The 17,324-nt window shown below is 37.8% G+C and overlaps 2 protein-coding genes across 3 annotated transcripts in view; both read left to right on the top strand.

The window, feature by feature from the left end:
- LOC146002816 (uncharacterized) overlaps positions 1-17,324 on the top strand; it is a 103,249-nt gene that overhangs the window by 71,079 nt on the left and 14,846 nt on the right. The window lies entirely within an intron of this gene.
- LOC146002970 (uncharacterized) lies at positions 14,416-16,617 on the top strand. The gene has a single exon (XM_083141126.1). It carries the CDS (start codon positions 14,416-14,418, stop codon positions 16,615-16,617), a length of 2,202 nt encoding a protein of 733 aa, XP_082997252.1.

The following is a 17,324-nucleotide window of genomic DNA, read 5'->3' as shown; positions in this document are numbered from 1 at the left end:
TACATTTATGTGTCCTCATATAATATAGTTAGTGTGGTATGCAGTGGCAGCCAGTGGCAAGTATGATGGGTAGTGCCAACGTGATCAAGAAATTGAAAAAACAAAAATTCCGCAATGCCCCCGCTCCCTCCTTGAGGTTGCCCCACTGGCCAAGATGTTTATCCTCATTTGGTAACGTGGAAAACAGTGTGTGTTTAAGTAATAACACAATAATACGATTCATCTTCACTCACTAACCTATTTTTATACACTACAGGACACTTCACTAAAAACACAATTACAAGAGAAAGGGAAAACAAATCTTCTCACCTTCTCCTCCCCCATACACACGTATTCCAACTGGATGTTGAAAATATTCTAGACATTTGACGTAAAAAGAAATTGTCGAAATGCCAAAGGAAACTCGAATCACCATAGGATTTTTTACTTTCATATTTTTAAAAAGTCTGGATGGCCCTCTAGGTGCATCTATCTATTATCGAAATGTTCATTTAACTTTGGAAAAATACTAGGTTCATTTCTCCAAAAGTTGGCAGAAAAGTAGATAGTACCTTTTTCACGAATTACTTCCCCAATGGGTCTTACAAATCCGTCATATGTAGCAACTTATCTCTGAAGATGGCAACTGTGTCAACACTGCGAAAGTTCCCTCGCTGTGCCAAGCAAAAACGGGCATGACTGGTGTCATAGAGGCTAACCCCACCCACTGCCACCTTCTTCCCGGCTCATGGTGGAAATGTTACTCGCTGCGACTTCTCCAACCCTCTGCACGTGTTTCAACTTGGTTAGGCCAGCTCTTGGGTGGCGCGGACCACTGCCTCGCCGAGGGTACAAAACAGCTGGCGATGCAGTGAGGAGGTTGGGGCGGTTCATATCTATATAGTCTGTGGTTGGGGCAGTCGTCACGTCAGCTTGACTGATGGCAAGATTAGAATCTCCTTGTCTGTAAACTGTCAATGTATTAATTTAACAATACTTGGGCTAGGTATGCATTTCTTCTGAGGGTAGTGCCATGGCACAGCAGCTCTCCCCCTTGAGCTGCCACTGGCATGGACGTCTGCAGGATTTTTTCCAGGGAGGGGCAAGGAAGGAATTTTTTCCAGGGGGGGCAAACGAGGCACATTTTCCCCCAAAATAGTGTTGTTCCCTAAAAAAACATTGCTTAAATTTGAATTTATGGTGTTCATGCAATAATTAACACACATTACTGTGGCTAAAATGAAATTATATGTGTGAAATACATAATTTTTGGTTAACTTTCATTTTCCAGGGGGGGGGGCCATGGCCCCCCCTTGCCCCCCCTTCCGGACGCCCATGGCCACTGGTGGTATGTGTATAACAACCACTTTTGTGTAGTCTTTGGTGTGTCGAGTTGCATCCATGGGAAGCTCCAAATTTCGGTGTTGTGTGTGTAAAACTATTATTAAAAGTTACAGTTCAATTAAGCAATATTAAACTTCTAAGCACTATGAATGTAAATATTGCCAACATTTCCATTAATCTGAATGTCCATAACACCACTACCTTACTTGCATTTAATTTTTTTTACATGTAGTTTTCTTTTTGATACATAAAAAATATGCATCAAATTATGTCAACTTATTGTGTTAAAAAATTTCCAGCAGTAGAATTCCAGCAACTTCTTTGCAGGGGCAGCTTAAGACCCGGGCTATTGTCCGGTGTGCATCTTCGCGGGGGAGGTAAAATAAGGCCTCCCCCTTGATTAGAGCCAAAACCATATTTTTGGTTACTTAAACTTGTCTTGTTTGTCTGGGTTTAATTTTCATCTGCTTAATGCATAGAAAGGCTAATAGAGACTGGACCTAAAGTTTAAAATGGGATCCTAACCACTATGTGTCTCTTCCAGTTGCATGTCTGTTTTGAGTTTGATTTATTGTTGACAAGAATTATTTGAAGTTACTGCTGCATAACACAATAAGTATATTGCAAAATCATGGAGAAAATGCAGTGGGTGGTGGGATGTCTATGCAAATTATCCTACTGGGGAACTTTCTTTAAGAGGATTTACCTAACTGGAGGGATAGCATTCCCAAACCTCTCCCACTTCGATCATTTATTTTTAATGTTGCGACATAACTTTCCTACATATACTAGATGGATAAATTATTATGAAAATTCCATTATATATGGCAAACATCTTTGAAAATTTGAAGGCTATGAAGGATAATAAGTGGTAGCAAAGTATTTAATACATAAAGTTGTACTTATTTATCAATACGCAACTTTAAATTTAAATGTAGCGGTGATATAAACGGATAGTCATATTTACTTTTCTTTTCTCTTGATTTATGGAAAACAATTTATTGTTATTATGTGCTGTAAACTTCTTCATATTATTCCCTTGGTCTTATTCCTTGCTTTTTGCCAATTATCCAACTGCAATTGGTTGATAGAACCAATATATGAACAATTAAAAATTAAGATCTTTCCCGTAAGTTTCCATTGCTACATGGGCTTTGCATGGTTCACTGTCCCTTGGTTGATGCCAGAGCTCGTAGCGGCTCCTGCCCAATGAGAGAGTGCAGTGTCTCTGAATGCTCTTCCTGTAATAGTCTATATTCCTTGCCCAATCTCTAAGTACACTGAACCAGCAATCTCTGGAACATATAAATTATTATTATACTGCAAAGTATATTATAGAACATGTAATAGTATTTAGATGTTAATTTTATAATGGAACCTAATATCTTCTTAATCTCTCTTTTCTTTTGTACCCTCCACCTAATTATGTAAACCATTGTTGATCTTTAGTGTAATAGAATCTTCCATTTGCAATCTAATTTGCAGATGTGATTGAATGAAGACGAGGTTGGCTGCACAACAGACTGTCCATTTATTAGGAATATTTCTTGAATGTAAAGTTTTCTTTTCATCGGATTCAGAGGGAAATAGTGTGTATGGGTACATATCTAAATATGCCAGTTCAGTGTGTGAAGTGGAAAATGTTAGCTTGGGGGGATGTTTGGTCGAGACTTGGATAGCTGTCTGGATGCTCCTATGGTTTAACATGGTGACAATGAGACAGCTGGTGGGGATGTTTTGCAAAAACATTGCTAGATGGTGCTGTATAGTATCCCATGAATCCCTCTCACTTTGAGCACTGTTCCAGCTATATCTATGTAGGGGAGGTACAAATTTGGTGCAGGGGGTGCGAAAATTATTCTCATCCAGGCCGCTGTAATCTATAGCTGCAGCTCTAAGGAAATATTTCCTTTCGAGAGACCATTTACAGATCTACGCAAATTGCAACATGTATACAGTAAAAGTAAACACGGATGCAAGACTAATATAAGCATGAAATCTCATTGATCATTGTTAAGAGAAAGCAAGAATTAAAAAAGTTAACACTTATAAAAACATTTAAACTATTTTGTAATTTCTTAACATTTTGAACCAGTTGGTAAAGGAATTAATTTGCCAGTTTAGAAATATCATGTAGGAAATGAATTCCTTTGTATATGATAAATGATATCATTTAATTATTGGCATATATTTTATAAAATTAATAGTGTGTGTCTGTACATGAAGATAGTCCAGTCCCTCTCCCCAAATCTGGAATGATTAGCTCAGGGCTCAAAAAATCCCTGTCGCCAGGTCGCCATGGCGACTAAAAATTTCAACCTGGCGACTGTGATCTTATGCTGTAATATGTACGAAATGTTGATGATTCTAAGTTCAAATTGCAGTACAGCGTACGTTAGCAATGATTTTTTTTTTTAAAAAATCAACGTTGTGAACATTCCAGAGTAATAATTTCTTACTCTTTGTCCCCCAACACCCCATCAAATGATTTAGTGTTGTTTTGCATACAGTGATGCTCAGCTTCTTATACAGTGTGTTTCAAAAGTTGGACAACCCAAACTTTGAAAATGTATATCATGAAAACCATAAGAGAGATTTACACAGAGTTTTCTGCATTATAAAGTCTCATCAGGTGAGATATTTTTCAATGCTTAAAATTATCAGCTTTCTCCATACAGAAAATTTAGATAAATTAATAACTGGGGGAAGGCAGCATTAAAATTTTTCCAGAAATGCACTTTTGAATGAGAAAAGTACATAAGAAATTATCGAAGGGTATTAATTAGATGTCTGATGACTGATGCAATGTCAATCTGTCATTTGCGACCAATATTGGTCATGTGCAACATTTGATGGATTTTTTTTATTGGCGAATTTATGGGTAGTGAAAAAGTGTCATTTTTGTGACATATATGGCAATGCTAGCAGGTCGAAATATTGTCAACAGACACACGCCACATGTGCCTAAGTATTGGCTATACATTTATGTGAAAAATCATAAACCAAGATTTTTTGCCGAAATTGGGACTCTTGAGAGAATCCTAGTCTGCCTCTGGTTACACTGAATTATCTTTGCTCACTTTCGATGCTACTATGCCTGTTCTTTTAATTGATTCAGCATGGCATATTCTTTGGAGCAGCGCATATGCATTGCTGAAGAGTATTTTACTAATCATTCTTACACTCATGTGCAAGAGGTTTTCCAAGAAATCCCCTGCTTCTGCTGTAGCTCACAAAGCAACTGCTTTACGACTAGTCAAACACCAACAAATGATCCCACAAATTGTTAAGAGTTGGTATTATTATTGAAGATAGGCAAACACAGGAGATGTACTACATAGAAATTTTCAGCGAAAAATGCAGGTTCGACCAGGACTCCAAGCTGGGTCTCTGGCATACCATACGATTCCTCTAAGCAGTGAGCTATTGAGCCAGCCTGGCCTAGCCTGATTTCTCGCTGTCGCTGTTTTACCTGTGTGGAATAGTCTCTGCCAGTGCTACTGCAACAGGATCTGTTGCCTTTGGAACACAGTAGACTTTGACATTACCTGGTTCCTTCCAGCGTAGAGATGTTAATTCACTGAAAATTTCTACGTAGTACATTTCCTGTGTGTGCCTGATCTTCAATAATTAACATCTACGCTGGGAGGAACCAGGCAACGTTGAAATCTACTGTATTTCAAAGGCAACAGATCCCATTGCGGTAGCACTGACAGGCTGGCTCAGTAGCTCAGTGGTTAGAACAATGGCACGGTATATCAGAGACCCGTGTTCGAGTCCTGGTCAAACATGCATTTTTCGCTGAAAATTTCTACGTTGGTATATATTGTTGAAAATCAATTCTGAGATGTTTTCAGCAAATTAACAATATTTAATATAATGTAATTGCTTTTATTTGGATACATACTAACATAAATGTATTAACCCAGTGCAGTTAAGTGCAGAAAACCTGGTGTAAATACCTCTTACGGTTTTCATGATATAAATTTTCAAAGTTTGGGTTGTGCGACTTTTGAAACACTAGTATGCACAATTGCTAGTAGGTAGTTTCCTGGCGCCTGATTTTCAGAGCTGGCAGCTAGCTTTGAAGAAAATTTTTTGAGCACTGGATTAGGTCATATCTCTAATACTCCAACAACATTTCAGATCTTATCTCTTTTGCACATTTTTGGATCTGGCCACCCCCTGGCCATTTTTTCAAGTGCTATAAGTGTGCCTTTTGGTATATTAGATCAAGAGTTATGAATGGTCTACCGAAATCTCTCCACTTGTGATTCAGAGTTCAAGTCGTGGCTTGTGCATGGATATCTCTTGGCAATTGTTCCTTCATCAATTTAATCTAATTATCATCCATCCTCATAGTTATGATTCATTACAAAGTAGCAATAAGCGAAGCAAAACAAGAAAAAATACAAATAATTGTAATTAAGATAACTACACTGTCAGAACTACATTTGAAAAAAAAATGTGAACACAAGATTCATCTCTGAGCATGTGTTTGGGGAGAACTATGTAGACATATATACCTTGCTCCTGAAAGTTGCCAATATAAGTTGTGCATTTCAGGAAAGTTTTCTTCAGGCTATCATTAAGAAGGCCTTGGTGTGCAGTTTTGCATACTTATTTTCCATTGGGTAAAACTTGTCCCTATTGTTTAATCTGCAGTAGTTTGTACTATGTGATTAGAACCATTTTGCATGTAGGATACCAATACATGATTCCCTGAATTATTTGTCTGTGCAGGACAAACATGTTGTTATATAAACAGATTAGTACCCAGAGTGGAATTCAAACTTGAGAACCAGCTAGAACCTGAAGTTTGATAGGCATATGATCAGTTTTGGACTGGTGTAGTGGTGAACCATGGTCAGTTTTGGACTGGTGTAGAGGTGAACCACTGTACCACTTCATCAGATATGTAGTTCTTGGTAGAGAGTAACAATTGACCAAATAAAACGAGCAGTATATGCTTGAAGCCCAGTAGTAGACGTATAACAGTCATTTGTCTGTGACAGTTGATTCTCTAAAATGTGGATCGTGAGGTGAAAGATGTAGTCAAAGTGAACATAGTCATCATCTCAATGTTAAAATGTAGTTTAGATATGGGTCATTCCATGTCAAATAACCAATAAAGATAAATTTTTGAACCTTCAGGGTTCAGATTTTTAAGATTTTTTGTTTATTCATTGTACCTATCAAGATGACAAAAACTGCCAAATTTCAGATTTTTTTGGTCTCTTAGTTTTTGAATTATTGACTTTCAAAAACGAAAAAAATTGGCAACATTTTCAAATCTTTAAATAGCTGTAGATGAAAACCTATTTGACCTAGAGATCTTAAATTGGTGTCATTCTCTTCTGCTTTTAATGAGCTTTAATTTGAATTGCAACATGACTGTGCTATTTAAATTTTGTAATTTTCTAAAACTTAAAAAAAAAAATTTGAAAATCTCAAAAACACCCCTTTCAATTTTTTTTTTTACGAAATAAGTTTTAAAGACATCAATTGACTATTTGTGTGCAAAATTCATAATGGGATGGCAATGGGTTCATATGAATCTTTTTTTTTGTATTGTAGTATGTGGAAATTTGCTAAATTTGTTGACTTTAATGTTAAAACCATAACTATAACCACTAAAGGCACTAATCACTACACAGATTGTGCGGGTTGGTTAGATGAAAACGAAAAAGATGATTGTGGGCTGAAACTGGTTACAGGTGCACATTACAAAAATATTTCTACTATTATTGCCACATTAAAATGGTGTTTGAAGGTATGTTATTGTATTTTATTACACATGATACAATTGTCCTTTTCCATAGTGCACAATGATGCACAAATTGTAAACACTGTTGTAGTGTAGTTAGGATGCAATTGTTTCATCTCTGCTTTGGTCTGATGCCTACATACAACCAATATTGATATATTGAGTCTTTTGGTCCATGTACAGAATTTGGAAGCAGCCATGAGAATGCAAAACCCCAACAGCCAATGAACCCTTAAAACAATTTCCTCAAAAAACTACAAGCACCATCCGAGTGAGAGATAAACCACTTGCATTCTAACCTCAGTCACTTGTGGGAGATGTTAAGCAATAGTAATGGTCTTCTGTTCATACTTTCGTGGTTAACAGACAAAAATTTAGAATAATAGTGGAATGAAACTAGTTGATTGATTTCCCAAAATATGAATTATTTATTTTACTTTGCTACCGAATGACAAATTTATAATGAAATTGTTTCATCTCCATCTCGTTTCCAGACTGCAGTGTTATATCTGGGAGATAGAACATTGGCACTCCAAAATTAAAACTAGTGTTGACGTGCAATTGTTCTATCTAAAATTTCAATAATTATTTACATCATAAATACCTAACCAAACAACTACTTATTTTTAGAGAGGCTTCAATATATCAGCCTTTGCAATGATACAAACTTTCAGCGCAATGGTGACAAGGTTCAATAAATATATCATGTCAAATTTCAAAGGGCTTTCCTGAAAAAATGAAAAATTTGACATAGAACATTTACATTCTCAGTGAACGATCTGTCAATTATTCCACTACAAATGAGTATGCTCGAGGGTTGGAAACTTGAATAAATAAGAGAAAGTGAAAGTGGTCCCATGTAAAGTTGTGTTATCCTTAGGCTTACCATATATTTTTGAGTCCAACCCAGGACATATTTGCAATCAACTCATTACTACTGGTTTTTTACAAAAATAAATTGAAATGACTTAAAAGCCTTAACATTTTATTGGAACATTATTAATGTTATTAATTATTATTATTGTTTCTCCAGAACTCTAAGTATTGGATAATAGAATTATGAAAATTGTCTACACTTGAGAAGAATTTTTGTTCCTGAGCATCATAATTTTCTTTTCGAGTGCATAGCAATTCTTTGGCAGAAGATGGTATAAATTTATGGGTTTTTCTTTCCTGAAGTTGACAAATTAATTGAGAATATGTCTGAAATGCTTCCGTTGCTGTGATAGAATTAGCTTAAAATTTCAAAACTACATTTTTAAATAACTGTAGAGAACCATGAAAAAATTACAAATACAATTCACTTTCTGGATTTTCAAAAAAATCAAATAATAATTTTGGGCGTTTGTCACAAGACTGGAAGTATGATTTTAGCACATCAAAAATGGCAAGAATTATTTCTATTGCTGGCAACAAACTTAGGTGCTGCTATGGGATAATACATTTTTGATGACGTTAAATACACATTTTCTTTTGCCCATTGCCAAATGCAAAGCCCTTGTAAATACTTATAATTATCAAAAACGTGTAGACGAGTTACTTCACACTCTTGAAAGACCACTAAGATGCTCACGGAAGTACGGAAACTGAACCGCTCGGAATTAGATATCTCGAAGAAAGAAGAGGTATAATCGATCCTTGCCGGTCATAAATTCTGGTCGTGAATATCCAATACCGGTAGCTATTTTCATGTTCAGATTCTCAAAACCTTGGACATTTTGCAAATCTCGGACAGCATTAAAAAACCAGGACTGTCCAGGCTAATCCCGGACATATGGTAAGACTAGTTATCCTGAAGAGATCTGGTAGACTTGATGCAAACACATTTGATCTATAGGCCTCCCCGATGGCACAGTAAAAGCGTCGTCGCCTTGTAATCAAGGAGTCCCGGGTCCGATACCTGGTGGAGGGAAATAGTGGTTTAGATTCTCTTTAAACTGTAGGTCCAGTCCCGATTAGCCTTACTGTGCATAAAGTGGACTTAAAACACTAACTCAGCAACATTTGATCTATACTTCCTGTGCATCGTACTTGCACATGAAGGGCACAGGTAGAGTGGAGCAGGCTTCCTTATACCCAGAGTTGAATGGATGGAGTGGAAGATGCAATAAAGCTTTTGGCTGAAGGTTCTTTTATTCATGGCTGCTCTTTGCATTCACCACAATAGTATGGCTTTCAAAACTTTCTTTGAAAAAAGAAAAGAAACAGCATCAAAATATTGATATGCTCTTTCATTGAAAATATGTTTAGTAGCTGTGTTTGAAGAGCATATTAAGTTGACTGGAACATTTAGCCATCAAATACATGCATCCATTACACCAGCTTTCAATTGCTATTGCTTGCAACTCATTCACCATATCCATGGTGGAGTGATTATCACAGCATGCTACGATGCCAGGGATCCCGGATTTGACTCTCAGCCTGGGCATGGGTGTTCTTTTTGAATGTTCTTTTTCATCAATTTCATCATATCATTACTCACCCTTATCTTCGTGATTAGCTAAAGGTGGCAGAAAAGTGAAGTTAAATAGCAAAATCAATCAGTCAGTCACCATATCTACAAAATGTTCAGAATGCAAAAAGTACAAATTCTCTGTTGACCTAGTCTCAACATAGTAGGGGAATCTGTTTGATTCTGTGACAAAGATTATTACAGCTTTCACAGTAACAGTACAGTTATGCATTTGTTCTAACTTGTTCAAATCACTAAGAAAATTCAACACAGGTCAGTAGTACACAAAAAAAGCTTTAGGATACATCTCCTTCTCCTGAACATTCCCATTTGTATTTGCATTATTTTATTGCTCTTTTCTACTTGTTCAGGATGCTTGTATTGATGTGTGTCTTGTTCTTGCTATTAACTATTAAGACTAATGTTCTTATTAAATAATGTACTTATAGTACTTAATTACAACAAAAAGTATAACAAGAACTACAAGGTTACAAGACTATTATACTGTTGGTCATCTTACTTGTAACAGTGGTGCCAGTTTCTTTTTTCTAAATCGCACAGTTCACAACACACACATCACATTGTGCAGATTGGTTAGATGAAATTAGTAAAAGAACAGTTGCAGAGGTACACTCTTACCAAGGCCAGGACTCCTGAGAATGTGTGGTGAAAAGCTATCAGCTTGCAATTGTACCACAACAGTCGCAACCTTGCTCTTCCAGTTTAAGTCCATGCTTATTAAAGCATGCAAGATGCATTTATCTCTGCATTTGAACATTTTTTTAATAAATAATTGCAATGAATTTACCACAGTCGACTAATAATTGTTCCATCCCTACATATCTGCAAATTCACTTGCTCTGAAAAAGCCACTCATTTCTTTATTTTAAAACCAGCTTCTGAAAAAAATAATTACTCCAGGTAAATCGGTGAATCAGATCGTTTTTGTTTCTTCATTGATGTGTATTTTGTATTTTTGTTGGGATTCCCAATATGGTTACTCAAAACATTGTCCCCTGATTTAACTCTGAAATCCAGCAGAGCATTGAACTTCCTTGAGTGTGAATGATGCCTTCTGAGATCCATTTCTTGTGTACTACAGTGTTTGATAACATTCCTTCTGTAGCACTCTACTAAGGACCACAAGAAGCTATTAGTTTAATATATTTGTATTAGACAAATTAAGGAACAGATTATGAAGCCTGTATTTTTTTGACATACATATATTTTGGAATCTAAGGAGGGACAATTGTATCTGCTCTCCCTGCATATGCTCTTGTTGATAAGCAGAATATGGATGAATTTTGAACCTGTTCTATGGCTATTAATGTATGGTCAACTAACAGCCTCTTTGATCAAAATGACAACTTGAGACATTTGAAACCTTCCCGAAACTGACGTGAAACAAAACTTTCACTGAATATCTGTTGGATGCTGAAGGAATATGATTTGGTTAAATCGAAATGGACTTTATTGCTTTTTAAACCAACTAATGTTTGAATTGTTTATAATGAATGTTTGATCATTTCAGGTAAAGGGGAATATAATAAGATATAAATATATCAGTGTAGATGTGAACAGGTGTTTCATTTATGCTGTATATAATTAGGCCTGAGCTGAAACTAATGCTGCTGTATTGGTAACAAAGTATGGGTTGAATTTTATTTTGTGTTACCAGCTAATACTTCTCCTGCATTTTGGTCTTTCACAGACTTAAAAAAATGCTGGCCAACACTTTCAGTGTCTAATTATTCTGGGAGTTGTGCAAAATTCCAAGTTTCCATTTATTTTGCAGTAATGTGTGAAAAACTGTATTCTGTGATTCATAATAGGTACTTGGCTATTCTGATGTAATTCTTGAATATTTTGAAGCAAACTCTGGTAAATTTATGCTTATAATTGAAATTGAATATTCACCTACTAATATTAATAAATATTTTGAACAACTTTTCATTGTTAAAATTTTCAATTATCTCTTTTCATGGGAATCTGTAAAGTATTGACATTGGTATGAGTATCATCTCAACCCTTTGTATAATATGTCCCTTGCAGCCAAATCTCCAAAGGAAATTGGACATCCATCATGGGATCTTGAATCCAGGACATCCTTGGAATATCCAGTAAATGTCCACATGTTATCCAGAAATTGACATTAATGTTTCCTTGGAAAGAATCATTCGCAATGTCTGTCACCATTCAGCTATATGTTTGTCCTCAAACTCGGTGATAGTCTTGAACTATAACTCATGTAACATCATCCAAATGTATAGCATTATTCATAACCATTGTGTGATCCAATGAGCCACAAATGTATGCAAACACTTTCCACGCCACTTTGCATTGAGGAAGTTCCATTGCTTGCACATGCTAGTAAATAATCAGCTCAAAATCTCTACATACTCGGCTCAACGTCATTGATTAATTTGGTCTATTTAACTTCGGTTTTCTGCCAGTTTTGGGTAATCTCAAAGATGAGGATGAGTGACATGATGAAGGAACACACAAAGAACACCCATGCTGAGGCCGAGATTCGAACCACTGGCATTCTAGCCCACTTTGCTAACCACTCAGCTAAGGAGTTCAGTGGCTACTTAACATGAATATACAGTGAATATGAAACATGTTTTTGTTATGTTGACACCTGTGTGTAAAGGGAGGGGGGGGGGAGAAGTACATATTATAAACCTGTGTGTGCACAAGGTCCTTCATGTGCCTAAATCTAGTCTCTGAAGGTTTTTCCATATTCAAAATATGTGTGAAAAATACCCAGAAAATGTCCAAACAGTATCTATACCTGCCGTAAAATTAGTTTGGTATTGAGAGCTGAAGGAACACGCATCACGGTGTTGCCATATCATGCGGTACGGTACACAGTGCAGCCGTCTGACGCTGTGTCGAGGAAAACATGTTATGAAAAGGAACAACAATGATGAAATGTGTTATTGTTTTTCGGGGAAAATGGAATAACAATGATGAATGTGTTATTGTTTTCTCCCTTCATTTCCATCTCCCTTACAACATGAACGAATTAACGAAACTAGCATTGTTTACAGGTTACCTTTTCAATCCATTCTGAAAATATTGAATATATACACTTTCAATAATCATTTCTTTCCGAAGTCGCCGTTAAAGTCTGCCCATCTTTCAATTATACCGCAACTGAATTGCACAAAGTCCAGTTGGTGAGGCATCTGACTTTTACGCGGGAGACCCGCGGTGGTTTGGGGAACTCTTTCAAATATCCTTAGCAGGCCTCCCCGATGGCATAGTGGTAACGTCGTCGCCTTGTAATCAAGGGGTCCGTGGTTCGATACCCAGTGGAGGCACATGGCACAGTAGTTTGGATCCCACTTTAAAGTGTAGGTCCAGTCCCGATTAGCCTTCCCGTGCATAAAGTGGACTTAAAACAACAAATGAATGAATGAATCAATCAATCAATTATCCCTAGCGGCTCAGCCCAAATGAGTACCTAGGGCAAACCTAGGGTAAAGGCAGTTGGTGAACCACATCACCGCATCACCTCCATAATATGGTCGAGGTCAAGAATGTGTGGAGCCCTACCTCCACATCCCCACATGCCTCCATACTTTATTTTGTGTCCATTAATTTTTATGTATGAGAATCCCAGAGATTTTATGACTGTCCTTAAGGATGTTTTCCCACCTTGAAAAAGTCCCGAATCTTTCAACGAAACGCGCAGTTTCTCTACAGTGGGATGAACTTTCCTCCTATAATAAGAGTAAATATGGCGACGAATAGCGTCTTGCTGAAAGGTATCTAAATTTGCCATGCATTTAGTGATATTCGTCTTCTTTCCTGGGGTTTCCAGTTTTGAAGCCTCGCATAGATATATTTCTACCACATTATATTCTTCTTTCCCTATGGTAACAATAGTGTTCTTAGACACGCCAACAGCAGCAGCAGTCCTATCCAGAACTTTATTTACAGAAATGATTGGACCCCCATTGTCTCTCTCTTGGTCAAAATATTTGCGCACAGAACAAACGTTTTCCCGCGTTTGAACTTTGAGAGGAAATCCTCGAGTATTGCCTCCTGTGCTTGACATTCTTCACACAAGCACACGACATACTCAAGCAGAACAGAAAATTATGTACAAAAAAATAACACACTAAAACAACACGCTATATACAACAAAGAATACTCTAAATCCAGTAAACACTAAACAAACGGACCGGTTAAAATATCACAGCAATGCAACAAACAAACAACACGTCCTCTCCCTGTTCGGAAATGAAAGCATTCTGCTGCGAGCCATCTGCGGCGCATGTGCGCGCAGGGAATAGACGGACTACTTGCTCATGTGAGCTCGGCCGTGCAACATAGTACGCGCGCGTCTCCTACTATCTGTGATGTATTAGACAGTTGTAATTACGGTTCTACATACCATTTATGTATTATTTAGTATTATAAATATTCGAAAATCTAAATCGATGTACCGTATTATTCATCTGGTGGAACTACGCCTAAGGTAAAACAGTTCTCTTAAATTACCAGAGTCTCAACGCATCATAAGTCGGTCATTACCGCAACATTTGGTCCTCCGCAAAACCGGATGAATTACGGATATCTGTAAACGACGGGACTGGTGAAAGTGCAGTTTAGTGAAGTGAGGTGATACAGACAGTGAAAGTACAGTGAAGTTAAGAACAAAGCAGTTTTCCCGCCACTTCAGCCACGCCGCGCGAGGGGAAATTAGAGCGAGCTAGGAGAATCAACGGACAGCACGATCCAGTCACAGGGTTGCCAAGAGCAGAAGAATTATCGACGGCTGCAGATTCCATGTACGTGAGTAGATCCTTTTATTTTCCTTTTCCATGCTTGTTTGTTCATATTCCTAACCTTGCCTGAGAAAATGCCGGAAGAAAGTGAAATGCTTGAGAAGCTCGTGAGACAACGCAGTGTAATTCAAGGACAATTAACTCGGCTTCAGAACTACGTGTCGAATTATGACGAGGCAAGTGGTCATGTAAACGAAATTGTAGCCAGGCATAAGCAACTCGACAGTGTTTTGTCAAAACTAGAGGATGTAATGGACAAGATATCCGAATTATCAGATGAGCAATCTCACGACGAGAAGAGAGCGTCACTTGAGCAAAGTTACTTCACGTTAGAAGCTAAAATGCTTTCAATAATAGACAAAGACTCAACGAGAAAGAATAATACATGTAAGCCTGTAACTATATCTCCAATCAAGCTCCCAGATGTAACTTTACCAACGTTTGACGGAAACTATACTCAATTTTCATCGTTTCAAGATATTTTTGTAGCCCTCATAGAAAAAAATGAAACCTTGTCAGACATACAAAGATTGCAGTATTTACGGCTTTCATTAAAGGGTGATGCATTACAAACGATCGAGAATTTGCAACTCACAGGTGCTAATTACAAGGTCGCCTGGGATTTGATTCAGCGCAAATACAATAATCCAAAGTTAATAGCCGCTGCTTACGTAAATGACATTTTGAATGTATTTTCAGTCACTAAGGAAAGTGTAACAGAATTAAGAAAGTTCACAACTACGATTAGAAGTTCTATAGAAGCATTAAGAAACATTCAGGGAGACGCGGACTTAATTGATATTTTTCTCGTTCAGTATCTTTCAGCCAAATTGGATAAATGTACGAGAAGAGACTTTGAGAAACAATCAAGCAATACAGAATTCAGTACCATCGAAGAATTGCTTATATTTTTAGAAGCTAAGTGCAACTCTCTACAGAAATTCGAAGCAAATGAACCTTCGACATCGACGAAGCTGTTTTCAAGGTCACCAGCTGTTAGTAACGTTAAGTCAAGACCGCCACAAGCATCTAACACGTATTTTACTGCGTCGAGCAAAAACTGCATCTACTGCAGAGATGCATCTCCTTTTCATCCTTTATTCAGATGCCAGTCATTTTTGAAATTGACGAATAAACAGAAATATAAATTCCTGCATGAGAACCGCATATGCACGAATTGTTTGCGCTTTGCTAATCACTCAGTGTTAAATTGTAAAGCAGGCTCTTGCAGGTCCTGTAGGTTGCGTCATCACACGAGTTTGCAAGAAGAAAGGGGTGGCGAGCGCCGTGTACCTCCCCTCCCTCCAGGAATATCAGCTGCGAATGAAGCAAGCAGTGTTTCCAACCCTCAAGTCAGAGAGGGAACCAGTTCATCGTATTCAGTAAAGAATAAGAACCAGAATGTTTTGCTGGCTACTGCCTGTGTTCTAGCAAAGGACAAAGATGGAAAATACTTGCCCTGCCGCATCTTATTGGACCCGGGGTCTCAAGTGAACCTCATTGGTATGGATACGGTACAACGTCTTGGGTTACGAAGACAGAGACAAAATACATTGATACAGGGAATAAGTTCCAACACTGTAAATTCACCTTATGCTGTGAATGTGGAATTAAAATCAAGATTCAATGAATTTACAGTAGAGGCACAGTGTTCTGCCTTGAAAAATATTACTGAACGTTTGCCTGCAGAAAAAATGGATACTTCGACATGGGAGATACCTACAGATATTGACCTGGCGGATGAAAACTTCAATGTTCCTGCAAAGATTGACATTTTAATTCCTGCAAGTGTATTTTTCGATATCCTACTGCCAGAGAAGATGTTGAAACAAGGACCTTATCCTACGTTACAAAACACACAGTTTGGTTGGATTGTAGTGGGCAACACTCCAGGTACAACGTCACATCCAAGCAGATCATTCTTCATACAGAGTGAGCCGTTGGAAATGCTCTTACATCGTTTCTGGTCGGTTGAAGATTTGTCGGAAGAAATTATGTCGCCTAAAGAAAAGAAAATGGAAGCACATTTTCGCCAAACTACAGAAAGGAATGAAGATGGCACTTACACGGTACGCTTACCTTTGACGGAAGATAGATCAGCATTAGGGGAATCTTTGGAACATGCGCACTCCAGATTTTTACAGCTAGAACACCGACTAGAGAGAGAACTGGAATTGAAAAAAGAATATGTGGAATTTATGAACGAGTACGAGAGACTACACCACATGCAAGCAGTGCAGGAAGTGCGAGAGGTGCCAGCAACGGGAGACATCTGATATTTCATCCCCCATCACCCAGTTGTGAATATAGCCAGCTCCACGACGAAAGTACGGGTCGTATTCGACGGTTCAGCAAAAACGACCAGTGGCCGGTCACTCAATTGTCTACAAAGTGCAGGACCGGTTCTACAATAGGATCTGTTCGGTTTACTGCTTCGCTTCAGGACTCATATAATCGCTCTGAAATCTGATATTGAGAAGATGTATAGGATGATTCATATGCACCCTTCTGATAGGAAATTACAGTGCATATTATGAAGAAAATCTCAAGACGAACCACTGATGGTCTACGAATTAAACACTGTAACTTATGGCCTGACATCTAGCTCATATCTAGCAACTAAATGCCTACAGCAACTAGCGACAGACGAAATGCACAACTATCCACAAGCTGCTGAAATACTGAAGAGAGACTTTTATATGGATGACTTGCTGTCAGGGCAAGAAGACTAGAATCAAGCCATTAATCTACGTAAAGAACTGTCAGCATTATTATCGGCAGGAGGATTTAAGCTACGAAAATGGGCATCCAATTCTGCAAGAGTAATGGAAACTATACCTTTAGAACTACGGGAAGTTAATGACACGATTCTGTTTAACGACGACAGTACAAAAACTCTAGGTGTCAATTGGAATACCACCGCCGACACTCTTTGCATATTAACGGCCAGAGATTCAGCGCTAGCGCCAGAACACAATGCTGA

This window comes from Lepisma saccharinum, chromosome 19 (genome assembly GCF_977018435.1).
Source record: "Lepisma saccharinum chromosome 19, izLepSacc3.1, whole genome shotgun sequence".
In the NCBI taxonomy this organism is placed as follows: domain Eukaryota; kingdom Metazoa; phylum Arthropoda; class Insecta; order Zygentoma; family Lepismatidae; genus Lepisma; species Lepisma saccharinum.
This window is presented reverse-complemented; position numbering and strand designations above follow the sequence as displayed.